A 16,972-nucleotide genomic window follows, 5' to 3' on the forward strand; every position below is an offset into this window, starting at 1 on the left:
AGGCCTCCTCCCAGCTGGACGTGCCTGGAACACCTCCCTAGGGAGGCGCCCAGGGGGCATCCTTACCAGATGCCCGAACCACCTCAACTGGCTCCTTTCGACGCAAAGGAGCAGCGGCTCTACTCCGAGCTCCTCACGGATGACTGAGCTTCTCACCCTATCTCTAAGGGAGACGCCAGCCACCCTCCTGAGGAAACCCATTTCGCCGCTTGTACCCTGGATCTCGTTCTTTCGGTCATGACCCAGCCTTCATGACCATAGGTGAGGGTAGGAACGAAAACTGACCGGTAGATCGAGAGCTTTGCCTTCTGGCTCAGCTCTCTTTTCGTCACAACGGTGCGATAGATTGAATGCAATACCGCACCCGCTGCGCCCGATTCTCCGACCAATCTCCCGCTCCATTGTCCCCTCACTCGCGAACAAAACCCCAAGGTACTTGAACTCCTTCACTTGGGGTAAGGACTCATTCCCTACCTGGAGAAGGCATTCCATCGGTTTCCTGCTGAGAACCATGGCCTCCGATTTAGAGGTGCTGATCCTCATCCCAACCGCTTCACACTCGGTTGCGAACCCGATCCAGTGAGTGCTGAAGGTCGCAGGCCGATGATGCCATCAGGACCACATCATCTGCAAAGAGCAGCGATGAGATCCCCAGCCCACCAAACTGCAACCCCTCCCCACCCCGACTACGCCTCGATATCCTGTCCATAAATATTACAAACAGGATTGGTGACAAAGCGCAGCCCTGGCGGAGGCCAACCCTCACCTGAAACGAGTCCGACTTACTACCGAGAACCCGGACACAGCTCTCACTTTGGTCATACAGAGATTGGATGGCCCTGAGTAGAGACCCCCTCACCCCATACTCCCCGCAGCACCTCCCACAGTATCTCCCGGGGACCCGGTCATACGCCTTCTCCAAATCCACAAAACACATGTAGACCGGTTGGGCATACTCCCAGGCTCCCTCCAGGATCCTTGCGAGAGTGAAGAGCTGGTCCGTTGTTCCACGACCAGGACGGAATCCGCATTGTTCCTCCTCAACCCGAGGTTCGACTATCGGCCGAACCCTCCTTTCCAGCACCTTGGAGTAGACTTTACCAGGGAGGCTGAGAAGTGTGATACCCCTATAATTGGCACACACCCTCTGGTCCCCTTTTAAAAAGAGGAACCACCACCCCAGTCTGCCACTCCTTTGGCACCGTCCCAGACTTCCACGCAATGTTGAAGAGGCGTGTCAACCAGGACAGCCCCTCCACACCCAGAGCCTTGAGCATTTCTGGACGGATCTCATCAATCCCAGGGGCTTTGCCACTGTGTAGTTGTTTGACTACATCAGTGACTTCCGCCTGGGAAATCGGCGACAATCCCCGTTATCCTCCAGCTCTGCCTCTAACATAGATGGCGATTAGTCGGATTCAGGAGTTCCTCAAAGTGCTCCCTCCACCGCCCTATTACCTCCTCAGTGGAGGTCAACAGTGTCCCATCCTTACTGTACACAGCTTGGATGGTTCCCCCCTTCCCCCTCCTGAGGTGGCGAACAGTTTTCCAGAAACACTTTGGTGCCGACCGAAAGTCCTTCTCCATGTCTTCTCCAAACTTCTCCCACACCCGCTGCTTTGCCTCTTTCACGGCAGAGGCTGCAGCCCTTCGGGCCCTTCGGTACCCTGCACTGCCTCCGAGTCCTCCGAGATAACATATCCCGGAAGGACTCCTTCTTCAGTCGGACGGCTTCCCTGACCACTGGTGTCCACCACGGTGTTCGTGGGTTACCGCCCCTTGAGGCACCTAAGATCCTAAGACCACAGCTCCTCGCCGCAGCTTCAGCAATGGAAACTTTGAACATTGTCCACTCGGGTTCAATGCCCCAGCCTCCACAGGGATGCACGAAAAGCTCCGCCCGGAGGTGTGAGTTGAAAGTCTGTCGGACAGGGGCCTCCTCCAGACGTTCCCAATTTACCCGCACTACACGTTTGGGCTTACCAGGTCTGTCCAGAGTCTTCCCCACCCCTGACCCAACTCACCACCAGATGGTGATCGGTTGACAGCTCTGCCCCTCTCTTCACCCGAGTGTCCAAAACATACGGCCTCAGATCAGATGAAACGATTATGAAATCGATCATTGACCTTGGCCTAGGGTGCTCTGGTACCAGGTACACTTATGAGCATCCCTATGTTCGAACATGGTGTTCGTTATAGACAATCCATGACTAGCACAGAAGTCCAACAACAAACAACCACTCTGGTTTAGATCAGGGAGGCCGTTCCTCCCAATCACGCCTCCAGGTGTCTCCATCATTGCCCACGTGCGTTGAAGTCCCCCAGCAGAACAATGGAGTCCCCACTGGAGCCCCATGCAGGACTCCAGTCAAGGTCTCCAAGAAGGCCGAATACTCCGAACTCCTGTTTGGTGCATATGCACAAACAACAGTCAGAGTTTTCCCCCACAACCCGCAGGCGTAGGGAGGCGACCCTCTCGCCCACCGGGTAAACTCCAACACAGCGGCGCCAGCCGGGGCTTGTGAGTATCCCCACACCCGCCCGGCGCCTCACACCCTGGGCAACTCCGGAGAAGAAAAGAGTCCAACCCCTATCCAGGAGTATGGTTCCAGAACCGAGACTGTGCGTAGAGGTAAGCCCCACCAGATCTAACCGGTAGCGCTCCACCTCCCGCACCAGTTCCGGCTCCTTCCCCCACAGAGAGGTGACGTTCCACGTCCCCAGAGCCAGCGTCTGCCGCCCGGGTCTGGTCCGTCGAGGCCCCTGACCTTCACTGCCACCCATGTGGCATCGCACCCGACCCCAACGGTTCCTCCCACAGGTGGTGGGCCCATGGGCTGGAGAGATGGGAGCCACGTAGCTTGTTCGGGCTGTGCCCGGCCGGGCTCCGTGGCAAACCCGGCCACCAGGCGCTCAAACTTGTAAAATCCACACTGCTGTTACATTTCCATCACTGCACACGTAAGTGAAAAGAAATGTTCAAAGTTACTTACAGATCTGCTGTGACATGCGCTCCCTCTGCACCCAAACACAGGAGTCCCACAGTCATGTAGCTGCAGCCTCGTTTTTTTAAGGATGAAGAAGAGGAGGAGGGGTAGAAGGAGGAGGGGGGGTAGGACCGAGCCGCCGAGACTCCTAGGAAAAGACCATGGGTGTGGTTACAAAATGTACATTAAAGTGACACACGGGACAAGAATGGGACACGAACCCCGGTCTCCTGGGTGAAAGTCCTGTGTTGTTTGAATCTGGTTCTGCTTCGTATGAGATTATTCTCAAAGTATTTATTTGGCTGTGGTGGCAGACAGCACAGAGTGAGAAAGGAAGGGTTAAAACCACATGCTGGGTCTGATATCAAATGAAGGAATGGTCCAGATTTCCAGTGAATTTCAGGACAAGTAGAGAACATCTTACATCATTGAGAAAACATTTCTGATGCTTCAGCCAAGTTTCTCTGCAGCCAGCATGCAGAGTGTAGAGCAAAGAGGCATTGCTGTAGAGCTTTTCAAATACACTGTATTATTTTGGCTCTTTGAGCTGCACAAGCCAAGCACTATCTGGTTCCATTATACTGGAGAGAAAACAGCAACACTGGGCAACTCACACAAAACTATCTAGACTGATAAATAAAACTACAGGTCACATTAGCTACAAGAGAGTCTTCTGTAGCTTATGTGACTGTAGGCTAAGAGCAACAATATGTATTTGTGATTTTGGTGGTGAACTGTAGTGATGTTACGTTCTGTGCCGAGGCTTCGGAGCGTGTGTCGAGAAATCCCGGAAGTTTTCTGTGAAGCGCTTATCGAGGCTTGTATCGTTTTGGACAAATGACGTCATTGATAACATCTGAAGCCTCGCTGCCCGTCCGTACCACGTGAAGGGTTTATGAAGTGGTTCGAATCTACACCGGTTTTATTACAGGCTACATCCATTTTTCCAAGTTTGTCGCTTATTTGAATTATTTGTCACTTTTGTCGCCCTAGTGTTGCCTTCCTGCTTTCTACTGTTTTTTTTAAGTTTTTGTTACTATTTTCGACCTATTCTTGCCTTCCTTACTTCTTTCTCCCGTCTTTTTCCAAGTTTTTGTCTCCTTTTTCCATCAGCATCTAAATGTTTTCCAGGTCCAAGGCTGTTGTTTAGTAAATCTATCTCTGACATCGTTGTATTCTTCCTCTTTATAGAGACTTTTTTTTTCTACCAAAAATTATTCGCTGGTTGGGGGTACATGGCTTAAAAACACTTTTCAAAGGGGGAACATTATTGAAAAAAGCTTGAGAACCAGTGCTCTAGATTATAGTAGTATACTGTACTGTATACATAGGCTTAGATATCAGGCAGGATGCAGGGGATATGTCCCCCAAATAATTAGAAGAGGTAGATTTGTCCCCCCTCCAAAAAATATGAACGATAATCTGCTCCCCAAAAGTACAGCTAAGGCTATGTTCACACCACCCACTACTTTTCTGCAGCTCAGAGCGTCTTTTAGAAGTTGAAAAAAGCTAAATTTTTCTGAAAAAACGGCCAACGTCAAGCGCTTTTTTGACAGGCGACCAATGACAAGCGGAGTAACCAGACCTGTCGTTTCCTTAGCAACAAGAAAAAATGGCATCCGCGCACAGCGAGTTATATGGTATGACCGAGACTCTCTCTTTTTTTTTTTTTTTTTTTTTTTTTTTTTATTTATTTATTACAGGGACAGTGCATATTAATAAACATTTCTGTCAAGCATACATACTGATCTGTTTTTGCATTTTATGACGGAAAGAGCTTTCATCTGTGAAGAGTGTAGGAAAGCACCTAGACAGATAAGAAGAGCACAGGCAGGAGCTGCGGCCTTGACGGGTGCATGCAGCTGTGTGTGTGTGTGTGTGTGTGTGTGTGTGTGTGTGTGTGCGTCTTGAAGGCACATGTGTGGCCATACAACGCCCACGAGCTGTAGAGTTCATGAAGTTCATTACTGTAACGTTATTTGTGAAGTGTTTCCTACATTACCTTACAAGGATAGGGAAGTACATATAGTACGTCCCTTTTGATAATTTTGGGAGGAGTAAAATGTTTTTTGTGTATAAATATGAGTGTTTTTGCCGAGTAGTAGCCCCTTTTGAGCCCTTTTGGGTCCCTTTTTGGGTACCTTTTGGGTCCCTTTTGGGACCCTTTTGGGCTCCCTTCGGGCTCTTTTACCCGAGCGCTTTACGTGGCATCGGGATGCCATGAAGCCTTCTCCATCTACCCTTGCACTTTCTGTTGCATTGGGAAAGATTCCTTATGCCTCTCTCAGCTCTAGAGGGGTTCCCTTGCGCTCGCTGAGTGTAAGGGAGGAAAAGAAAAAAAAAAAAAAAAAAAAACTGAGCACTGTCTGTAACTAACACAAATATAACACTCTGTAGATAGTTTTGCCCAGAAAAGTCCATGTGCTTTATCCAAAAAGTTAGTTGTGCCATCTCCAACGCATTTCCTGTCTGCTATGATAAATCTAAATCACAGTCATAGACACATCCGGGTGCCTGAATAAACTGCAGGTTGGCTATGAGAATCTATGCAATACACAACAACTATACATTGACTTTGCACTAAATCTAGCCAGTGTACATACACGCAGTGGACCGCTGTGGACTTTCAGGAAAAGAGGAAGCGTGTGTCTACGACGATGCACGGACCATCGTGGCTGCGCGACTGGTACGAGTCGATACAGACATTACATACACTAACACCGTGTAACACCGATGACCTGCTGATGTGCATTCAACCCGCGCTGGACTCGTTCATAATGAATCAGCCGTCACTCTGTGAGTAGAGAATCCAGCCTGCAGTGGAGTTCAGACACTTCACTGATAGCTTTATGGTCAAAGATAGTTTTTGTTTAATTAACTTCAATCTCTGCTAGAGACGCAGTAGCCTAACGTAAAAGTAACAAGTAAAGTAAAAAGTTACTTTCCATAGGGGGTAACTAAGTAAAGTAACGGATTACTTTTTTAAGAAGTAACGAGTAACGAGGAAAAACTACTTTTTAAAAGTAACTTCTCCAACACTGCATTCAACATCTACATAGACTGTCTATTCCGGTCAGCTGTGTTATTACTGACCTATATCACTAACCAGACCACAATTTGCACTAACTGTATATTGACTCTCCACTACATTTCAGCATTTACATTTGTAGTAACCAAGGGCGTAGGAACCGCGGGGGGACGGGGGGGACGTGTCCCCTCCAATATTGGAGACAGTCGCATTTGTCCCACCGAAAAATTATACCGCGGAGACAAATATTTTATTTTGAAATCTTTAACTCGCATGCTTTTATTTTGAAAGCGCAACACAGCGTCTTGCCACCGGCCCGCCCCCTCAGCGGCAGACTGTTTGGGAAGCGGAGTCTGCAGCTGGCAGTGGCGACAGGTAGTCAGAAGTTAAGATGAAAAGACAGCAGCAGCTCACTTTAACTGATTTCTTTCTCATGGGGAAGAAAAGAAAGAAAGGAAATGTGAGTTGGTAATAATTTTGTCCAGGAGGATAATTATATTTTCTGTCTAACCAACGTTAGACTTGTTGATGTAAAGCTGATGTTGTGATTCAACATCTAGCTAACTAGTACACTCTTGCTAGGTAAACGTTGTTACTATTAACGTAACGTTACTTAGCCAACGTTGGCAGCGATGTGACACTAACAACAGTATTTAAGATGATTGTAAAAGAACATGAGTTTTCTATTAACTTAACCCATGGAACTTGAAAACGAGTAAAGTTACACATCTCCCACATTTAGAAAGGAGTTAGTCTGTCTGTGTGGGTTTTCACTTGTTCTTGACATTCCCATCAGTATTTTTCTAGACCTTATTCATCTCCACTGCTTTCATATTAGAGATCAGATGAAGTTCAGCTGGAAACTAACAGTGGTGACACTGGAGAGGGTGATGCAGGGAGAGCTGCAGGTAGGTGTTATATGAAGGGTGAGGTGATTTTAGTTTGTTGAACATCTGATCTGAAGCCCAAACTTCCTTGACAAAGCTGTCTGTTTGGAGTCAGCATGGCAGGTATTTAAACATAAGGCCTTGTCCCAGAGTCTAGACGTCTAGCTATATGAAAAGATAAACAATGCAACGTTTTTAATAAATGTAAATAAAGCAGCTAATATCAACATGGACAAAATCATGAATGTACTAATTCTCTTTTTTGATGATGACCAAAGTAGTAAAGTTTAGTTTTCACAATGATTCATTGTAGGATTATGATATTATTGCAATTATGTAAATCCACATTGACTCTTTATTTAACATATGGTTGGAAGAAGTAAAAATCGATGCAACAGTTTTTAGTTTTTAGACTTTTATTATTGTGTAATGTCAGAAGGACTTTAACTGTTTTGCCAGTCAAATTAACTTTAATGAGTGCATATTGAAATATTACAGTGTTGATTGGCAAAAAATGCATCTCAAAATGCATCAGATTGATGCTTTAAAATATGGAATATTTAAAATTTTCTTCCGGGGGAGCATGCCCCCAGACCCCCCTAGAGGGGTAAGATTCCTTCTCACCTTTTTCACCCCTGACCCATTTTCATGCCCAATGTTAACATTCTTGATGCTGTTTTTGCCTTTCAACTTAACCTTTGTGTGTATCTGTTCATTGAGGCTTAAAATACAACTAAGAAAAGAAAATGTATTCTGAAAAGTTTGGATCAATATGCTATTTATTAATCTACAAAACTGGATGATTAGGCCTGCAATTAAAGAATTGATTTGATATGTATCAGTTAATTACTGCCATTCAAAATGTGTTTTCCTTTATCTTTACGAATGAATCTTTTTAGTAGAATAAAGTAGGTTGGTGAATGTTTTGCAGTGTAGTTAATTTATGACATATTTCTGTTCAAACCATTTGTCAGGTTTCCGATATGTGTTAAACTAAATGTTAAACTCATTCCTACGCCCCTGGTAGTAACTGTTCTTGTTTTGTTTTGTTTGGCTCTACACTACATCCAGGTACATTGTGTCATTACCATATCACTTTCGCATTTCCTTTGTCTTACTTACACCTCACTTTGCACCAATTGTTAGCCTACTTGTACAAAAACGTCTGCTACGGAGCCATAATGTGAGACGGAGCCTTTTATACATTGTTGTGTTTCTTTAGAAATAAACAACGGACAAATACAGTCTTTAAACCCCTTCAGATGTAAAGTTATTCGCTGTCAAGGTGACGTCAAAATGAATGGCAGCCAATGGAATGCTAACAGGAGGTGATGGCTTGGTAGCCTCAAAATGGCGCCATAGGAGCTAAGCGTTCTGGAGAGAGGCTAACCCCCTTGTTAATGACTAATCGTGTTCCACTATGAACACGATTATGCACACATGTATTGTTTGTATCACCAACACGGTCAGTCAGCAGCCGTCATTGCCGGTAACTTACTCGTATGACAGAGTGCACGCCCTGAAGCTTTGTGTAGCATCTAATGACTAGCAAGCATTTTCTTACCGCTGCTTCCTTGAACATGTGCTGCAGAAGAAAGCACCCGGCTCCCTCAATTTGAGGCACAAAGTGCTAAACGGCATCCCGTCTCCACCCTTTTCCTCTTGTCCTCTATTCATGCCCAGCGTCATTTGTTTTTAACTTAAGGTGACCACATTTCTGAGACAAAATCCAGGGACATTTTCAGCTCAGAAGCGTAAATACCTCCAAAAGAGGTAATGTTTTCATTTATCTGCACTGGGGCACAAGCCCCCCTAGGGGATCCATGGGTATGCTCCCCTGTAAGAAAATGTTGTCTATTTTAACGTTTAAATGCATCAATCTGGTGCACTTTGAAAAGAAATTCAGAGGTTAGACTTGATTATTCTTATCTATGGAAATATTTGTGCTGTAGCCTGAACTATTTTGCACTTCAGAATTATAACCATGCACACACAGGTGGAATAGTTTTTTCTTCATATTTTTGCAATAATGTCACTAGGAAGCATACCAGTAGAAATATATATTCATATTTGTAAGTGGGATATATAATTAAGTGGGATTGTCTGGAACAAGCTGGCGAAACAAGCTACAATGTAAGTTAATGGGACGTCAATTGTCCAGCTTGTATTTACGTTCATAAAAGTGCTCATTTTTGCTTTCCATGGAAAGTTTAGCTGGGGAATTTTGGAAAGATCCCAATTTGGAAACTTTTATGGGAATTAACGGGAATTAACGGGAATAAATGGGAATTAACGGGAATAAACTGGATATTTTTAATATTGCATTCCATGGAAAGTTTAGCTGGGGAAAAAACTCCTGTATTATTAAAAACAAAATGTTGGCAAGTATGTAGTAGCCTATGTTGATTACTGCATCCGTGCATGTCATTGATGAATATAGGGAGGACATTCAACTGAAGTTGCATTAAATCAGGTTGTTTTAACCAAGATTATACAGGAAGATGTTTTTTTTTCAAGTAAATTTAAGTTCACTGTTATAGACTAACAGTATTATAGCAAGCAATATTAAAAATATCCAGTTTATTCCCATTAATTCCCGTTTATTGCCATTAATTCCAGTTTATTCCCCTGAATTCCCATGGAAAGTTTCCAACTTGGAAAATTTCCAGAATTTTGCAACCCTACGTATCACCAAAGATGTTTTATTGTGAAGAAGACCGCAGTAGGTTTTTGAAACTCCCGTTTATGAGAAATTGTTTTGTTTTTTTTGACATTTTTGTCTCTGACGTTTTTAACGCTTTTTCCCCACTACCACCAGCATACACCCACCACTAATATCAAATAATAATGACTAGTTTAACACTTATTCTTGGAATTAATGGATAATAAACTTCATTTATATGAAATTATACCACATTTTTGAGTTTAAAAAGCAGAAATATGGTATAATATTAAATAAAACACCCACAATTCAATAAAAGTAGTGAAATGATCTGTAATATGTATTTTACTTGTGAAGAGCGTTGTAGGGAACCATCCATGTTATTTTTGGGCAATTTGGTTGAAAGAAACCCACATTTCTGATTTAGAAACTTTTAAAACAGGTCAAATTTGACCCGAGGACAACATTGAGGGTTAATGGCTCCACATCTGTAAAGCCGGAGTTCCCCAGCTGCTACAACAACAACTTTTATATAATCTTTTAGCTCCATCTACAGGTGGAATCGTATCAAATGCTACAGACTAGCATCCATATCTATACTACTTTGCTCAATGGTTACCAGCAGGTGGAAGAAGTATTCAGATCCTTTATTACTTCAGTAAAAGTACCAACGACACACTATTAAAATACTCTGTTACAAGTAAAAGTCCTGCAGGGAAAATGTTACTTAAGTAAAAGTCTGTAAGTATCATCAGGACAATGTGCCAGGACCCTGAAACTGAAGCAGCTAAATGGAATTCTGCCACCATAATTAATGTTATTAATTATGCTTTTCCTACTGTGACAAAATGTCTTCTGTGAAAAAGCTCTACTTCTATTTGTAACGGAAACACTTCAACACACTTTGATTTAGGGACATTCAACTTTATTGTGAAAATCCACAGCAGTATCAGATATTTAGCAAAACCAGTGGACGATGCAGTCACATCACTGAGTAGGCTACATGCACATTAACTACAGCATGATGAAGTTTAGAAACATCAGGGTTTTACAGTAGTTGTTGGAGCAGGAATCCTCACCATTTGAATTCGCAGCACACTCCGCAGGCAGGGGGGAAGCAGCACATGCAGCAAAAGCGACACTCAATTCCACGCTTGTGTCTGATTTTATACGGCATCTGTGTGAAAGACAAAAGACATGAGCAATGTGTTCATCTCCAGCCTCATCACTCTTGTATACTATCACTATTGTTGTTTTCAGTTGTCTGTATCTGTCTAGCCCATGCTAATGTCCTGTACATATGTTTTTGTCCTCATGTGTGGTAACTGTATTGTTGTTTTAGCTGTCTGTACCATGTCTAGTCCATGCAGATGTCCTGTACAAATGTTTCTGCAGTGTTTCCTTTAGGATTTTTTTTAGCAGCGGGGGCAAGTCTGTCCGAACAACAACTGGACGTGTCCAATAACCTCTCAATAGTTCTACTTGTTGTTAAATTGCAATATGAGCAGCAGCCAACAGGTGGGGGGCATTATGTCAGCAGGATAATTTAAAAGGCAACTACATTTTTTTGTACAGCCCTTATTTCTGATAGTGGTGGCAGAAATGTTGCCGTGTTGGGCCACCACTACAAAATCAACATAGAGGAAACACTGTTCTGTCCTTATGTACTGTAAGTTGTGTCCAATGTTTTATGTTTCTGAAAAACAGGAAGTTTTTAAACTGAGTCAGGCCCGTTTATATTGTAACTTTCCTGTATAATAAATTAAATTAAGTCACTCACTCTGTCTGTTCTCTCTCCTTCTATAGAAAGCATCAGGGCACTTTGTAGGGCATAAAAAAAAAAGATTGGTCATGGGTCGGTAGGGAATTTATTTTATTTTTGATTTTTGATTTCTTTAGGGGATAGGTAGGATTTAAAAAAAAAGAAAAGTATTTTCCTTTACAGTAGCAATGGATACTCTATTTTTTCATAACATAGCCTACCTGTACTACATGTGCAGTGGTCGCTTAGTAAATTGAAAACGTGATGATGGTGTCATTCACGTGCATATTAAGTAGCCACATGCATCTGTTTTGGTCTTATAATATATACATCCACAGGTTTACCACTCCAGCGTAGACGATGGTTCATTTAGACAGCAGCTAAGTTTACTAGAGTTTGGCCAAAATTCAAGATTTGTACCTTCCATGAGTCCACTGATGTCGCCTCATATTCAGCAACCGGATTCTCGGTGGTCATTGGCTGCTCCAGCTCTTGCACCTGTTGAGGAGTTGTGCACATGTTAGCATTTTGACAAAACATTTAAAGCTAATACGTAAATGAAATGAGTTTAAGTCAGGTTCTTACTTCAGTGGCTGGGACAGCAGAGTTCTGCTGAATACAAACAAAGGTGAGCACGACGGCCACTGCAACACCGAATGTCTTCATCTTAGGATGGTTCAAGTTGTTCAATCAAGTAGACTTCTTCAGACCTTTGGGTGTCTCTGTCAGCTCTTTGAGTGAGTCCCCTGTGTATTGGCTGAGTGTGTAAAACTTGCTGATATTTATAGTCACTCAGGCCACTGTTGCTCCATCACTGGCAGCACTGATATGCCTCCAAGAATGGGCTTGCATCCCTTCCTGGATGATGCTGGGAATGGTTGGAGGAAATTCCAGAGGAGTTGTATGTTACCTAGTATTGTCTAGACTGAAAAAGAAAACGTCTCATTTACAGTCAAATAAGCCTCCATTTGTTGGTTTTTATTCTTTTCTTTTGGATTTGATCTTTCCTCTTTTATCTGCTCTCCTTTGTGTGCCTTTTCTTGTTGTCTGATACGTATGATTATATTTCATATAAAGGTACAGTTGAGATGTTTTGAAGTGTGGTTGTATGAGCTACTTCTCCATAGTCTGTGTGTTAGCTACAATATTATGGAAAGAAAATCAGAATCATCAGTTAGTCAATTTTTGTTTTTGTTAGAGATGCACCGATTACAATATTCTAGGCCGATTCGGATTTTTCATTGAGTTTCAACTACCGATACCAATTTTAGCCGATTCCGATTTCATATTTTCCAACCACTTTACAGTAGGGCTGGGCAATATATCGATATTATATTGATATCGTGATATGAGACTAGTTACAGTTTTTTTCGATTGCTAAACGACAGTGGGCACAACTGGAGTCACATGTGCAAATCGCTAACTACAGTCTGCACAGCAGCAGTTCATGTGGACCAAACTCTAGATCGTTTTTCATTGCTTGAACACAGTTTTCAAAACTCTACACACTTATCCCATGACATGACCACAACGTGCACAACACTGTAGATTTACAGCACTTTGTTCAAATGCTAACACACCGCTGACAAAACTGTTAACCACACATTCAAAACAGAATAGATTTCAGTCTGGTGCCTATCAAACACTGCTGATTGCAATTTTAGCTGAAAGCCTAAGCAGGTGTCTTATTTTAGACTAGTTAGTGAACATATATGGTATTTATACAGAGAAAGCTCCGAAAGCCTTTTTTTGTATACAAACACCAAATAAGAATTAAAGCTGCGAGCAGCAATAGACGGGCCCTTTTGCGCGGCACTCAGACACCGCAAATCGTCACCAATGAAAAGGGAACTCCCTGCTGAGTTCAACGATACCTCACACAAGACTCTACGTCATACGGTTCAGTAGCTGTGAAAAGGGGCGTGGCTAATGCATAGGGGGCGGGTCAAACCATCACCAATTAAAAAGGAAGTCTGCTGAGTTCAATGATACCTCACATAAGACTCTATCTTAGATGGGTCAGCATGTATGAAAGGGGGCGTGGCTTGAACATAGGGGGCGGGCCAAACCATCACCAATGGAGAAAGAAGTCTCTGCTGAGTTCAATGATACCTCACACAAGGGTATACCTTAAACGGTTCAAATGTTATGAAAGGGGGCGTGGTTAAAGCTTAGAGGGTGGGTCAAAACATCACCAATTAAAAAAGAACTCTGTGCTGAGTTCAATGACACCTCACACAAGGGTATACCTTAAACGGTTCAAATGTTATGGAAGGGGGCGTGGCCTGAGTAAGTGGGCGTGGTCATATTATAGGGGGCGGCTCAGTATCACACGTAGACCACACATTCTGAGTTTCATGCAAATCGGATGATGTTTGTCATATAAGGCAGATTTCCTGTTGCCAGCGGGGGGCGCTATGACCAAAAGTCAATTTTGGCCTGTAGGTGTCCTCAGGCCTGGACCCTTGTCCATTGTGAGAAATTTCGGGCAGATACGACAACGTACACTCAAGTTACAACAACTTCTTTGTTCATCGCTAAACACTCAAAATGGCCGCCACGCCACGCCCACACCGTCTGACGAAAAGTTTTTCTTTTAACAACTTTTCATCTTTAACGTCTTAAGATGGCACAGACCGAGTTTGAAGTCCATCGGATGAAATCTCTAGGAGGAGTTCGTTAAAGTACAACATGTGGAAATGGCCAAAATCGCACTAATTTCGAACATTTAATTCAAAATGGCGGACTTCCTGTTGGGTTTAGGGTATGGCTCTAATGAAGTTTTTTGTACATCTTGACAAGTTACATATGTGTACCAAGTTTCGTGAGTCTACGTTAAACGCACTGCAGGGGCTCAATTTTCTTAACTTTCTAGGGGGCGCTAGCGAGCCATTTTTGTGCGCCTATTCCCGAAACCCTTAAAATACGTACATTTTCACCAGACTTGATGCGACCGCCAAATTTGGTGAGTTTTTGAATATATTAAGCCCCTCAAAAAGCCAATTCATTTGACGGGAAAATAATAGAAACAGTAATTCCTTCAGTTTCAATAGGGCCTTCGCCGCTGTCGGCGCTCGGGCCCTAACTAGAGTCAAAATACTTTATTGAAGAAAACTGCTGATTGTCATTCCTTCTTGTTTACCTTATGTAAAAATTGGTATGCTATACAATCTATATTTTTTCCTTAAACTGTTGAGTAGTGTCAAGTCACTCAAATTGTTCAAATTGTAAAGATGAAAAAGTTTGTAATTTCTGTATTGGTGTTTGACGCTAGTGTTTTTACCCTCAGTGTGTGAGTGACAGTGTGTGTTATCTCAGTGAGGCTTGTGCAGAGTGTTTGGCTGCACTGAGCCTGTTTTGAGACGTGTGTTAAAGGGAAATTTCACCGCTGGAAACCTGAATATATTTTTAAATTGGGTCACTTATGTAGTAGAAATGTGAAAAGAAAATTGAAATTGGTGCCTTCTAGGCCAAGATAAGACAGAAAATGTGTTTTTGGCTCATATGGATGAAAGACACCAAATCCCAGAATGCACTTGCTTTGCTGCTGTATGAGGCCACTCTCAAGCCACGCCTGCCCTTTACAGACAGACAGTGAGACGATCAACTCAACAATTGTGTTTTATTGTCATTTCAACCATATACACGAAAAAACGTTTCACCGTGGCTCAAGTGGTGTTACACATTTAAAACATGCTTTTTTTGGCCACAGCTGATATATTATCCGGACTTCTTTCAGCGGATTGATTGATAGCTCCAGAGTGAACAGAACTGTGTCCATGGCAACGCTCTGCTATGCATGGCAACGGTGCATTATCCTTAGCAGCATTCTATATTAGAATTCAACCAAGCCATGTAATAAAAGAAGGCTAACACATAGCTACTAGCATTAGCTCTTGGTGTATAAACACCGCCGTACATTTGCGTGGGATGTAGCTAGAATTGTCGGCATTTTACAGTCACAAACTCCACCAGCAGTTAGCAGTTAGTTGGATACAAATCACCCCATTTCTACAACAGGCAGTCCGGGGTAACACAGCCCACCTCCACTAGTAGTCTTACCCGGTGACAGCAGGCTGGATTGTCCACAGCAATATTTCCACAACAACAAAAACACAGCACAGCTGTCTCTGAACTCACGTTGGGAGTTTGGTTGAAGTTGGATGTAGTCCAGTTTGTTTAATGAGCGGACACTTGCAAGCACGATTGGTGAACAGATGGCTGGCTAGCGTTAGCTTTCCACCGGCACACTCGTTCAATGCTCCCCACTGATGAGGTCACTTTACCGGCCAGAGGAATCGAGCACCACCGCTGGTCTCCGTGCAGGCAAAGCTTGCGTAGTGTGTGGAGTATTGCGTCCGTAATAAAGTGTCCTGCATATTCTCCGATGTGTTCCAATGTATCCCGGTGGTACACGTGTGCGGTAGTTTTAATGCACATAATTGTTGTTCTAAAATTTCCAAGACTGTATGGCTGCAGCCTGGAGCGTCCCATATCATGCCGTCCCGTCTACTTTTCAAAATAAAAGCTCGTGTCCCAAAATTTCCGTCGGGATGAACAGTTTCTGCTCCTGCTGAGAAGCTAAGCGAGGATTCAAGATGGCTGACACTCGTTTTTTCCTCTGCAATCTCCGGAAAAAGCAGACAGTCCAACCCCCTTTGGGCTATGCGGAAGTGGCTCCTAATACACAATGAATACAGGCTGTAGTCTTTTGCCTCTGGGCAAAAATGCCTCAGATGACGCAAAAATTGTCATTTTGCGTCATCTGAGGTTTTTTTCCAGACCCTCAATACAGAGATCTCCCCTCTCAGGGGGACATGAGGGAGGGAAGCATGGTCATTCAAAAATACTACCGGGGTTCTACTGATACAAAGCTTAATGCTAATCGGTGAAGTTTCCCTTTAAGAGTTGTGTTGCTTTGAATGAGTTTTGCAGCTGATGTGAACTGTTTAGTTCAGGTGACTGTTGGTAGTGCAGACTGTAGTCAGAGTTTTGCACACGTGACTCCAGTTGGGCCCACTGTCGTTTAGCAATCGGAAAAAACTGTATTGTCTTAGATTTTGGATACGGTAATATCGTCATATGACATAAGTGTTGTCTTTTCCTGGTTTTAAAGGCTGCATTACAGTAAAGTGATGTACTTTTCTAGCCTGGATGCCAGCCAAACTTAGCCCCGCCCACAAAATTCGAGGTCGGGAAGTTCGGTCTGGAGTCGCTCCGTTGAGAAGCAATTATTGCCCGAACAGGATCTGTTCGGACCAATCAGATTGTCGGACAGATGATCAACAGTAACAGAATCAATCACGTCACCAAAGAACGCTTGGGTTGAATTTGTTGATTCCACCATCGCGTCTGTTACAGAAGATATCGACAGCGCATTCATTTTAAAATCCTCAGAAGTTGGAACGAATGCACGCCAATGCATTGTGCAAAGAGTGGTTGCTATGGAGATGATACACAGTGTTGAGTTCCGTTGCTCTGATTGGTTGGAGGTCTATCCAATGAATGCAGAGGCTTTTTTTTTTTTTTTCCTGGTTCGGTAGGAAAACGCCCCATAATCACAGCCCAATGGAGCGGTTTCAGACTCATTCTGACTAGAATCTGAGTAGGACCATGTCAGGCCAGTACTTTTCTGAACTTACCAGA

At 43.5% G+C, this 16,972-nt stretch overlaps 2 protein-coding genes across 4 annotated transcripts in view; both read right to left on the reverse strand.

The window, feature by feature from the left end:
• LOC114556924 (collagen alpha-6(VI) chain) overlaps positions 1-3,342 on the reverse strand; it is a 40,892-nt gene extending 37,550 nt beyond the window's left edge. For all 3 annotated transcript variants that reach the window (XR_003692751.1, XM_028580064.1, XM_028580063.1), the window contains exon 1: positions 2,994-3,342. The gene's annotated coding sequence lies outside the window, so the exon portion shown is untranslated. The remainder of the gene's footprint in view (positions 1-2,993) is intronic.
• Positions 3,343-10,632: 7,290 nt separating this feature from the next.
• Positions 10,633-12,013, reverse strand: LOC114556991 (hepcidin). Its single transcript, XM_028580190.1, has 3 exons — positions 11,912-12,013; positions 11,747-11,824; positions 10,633-10,741 (listed from the first exon to the last, which is right to left on the reverse strand). The coding sequence occupies exons 1-3, from the start codon at positions 11,990-11,992 to the stop codon at positions 10,640-10,642; spliced, it is 261 nt and encodes an 86-aa protein (XP_028435991.1). The 5' UTR covers positions 11,993-12,013; the 3' UTR covers positions 10,633-10,639.
• Between the last annotated feature and the right edge of the window lie 4,959 nt (positions 12,014-16,972).

The sequence above is a fragment of the Perca flavescens genome, chromosome 6 (genome assembly GCF_004354835.1).
Source record: "Perca flavescens isolate YP-PL-M2 chromosome 6, PFLA_1.0, whole genome shotgun sequence".
Classification (NCBI taxonomy): Eukaryota; Metazoa; Chordata; class Actinopteri; order Perciformes; family Percidae; genus Perca; species Perca flavescens.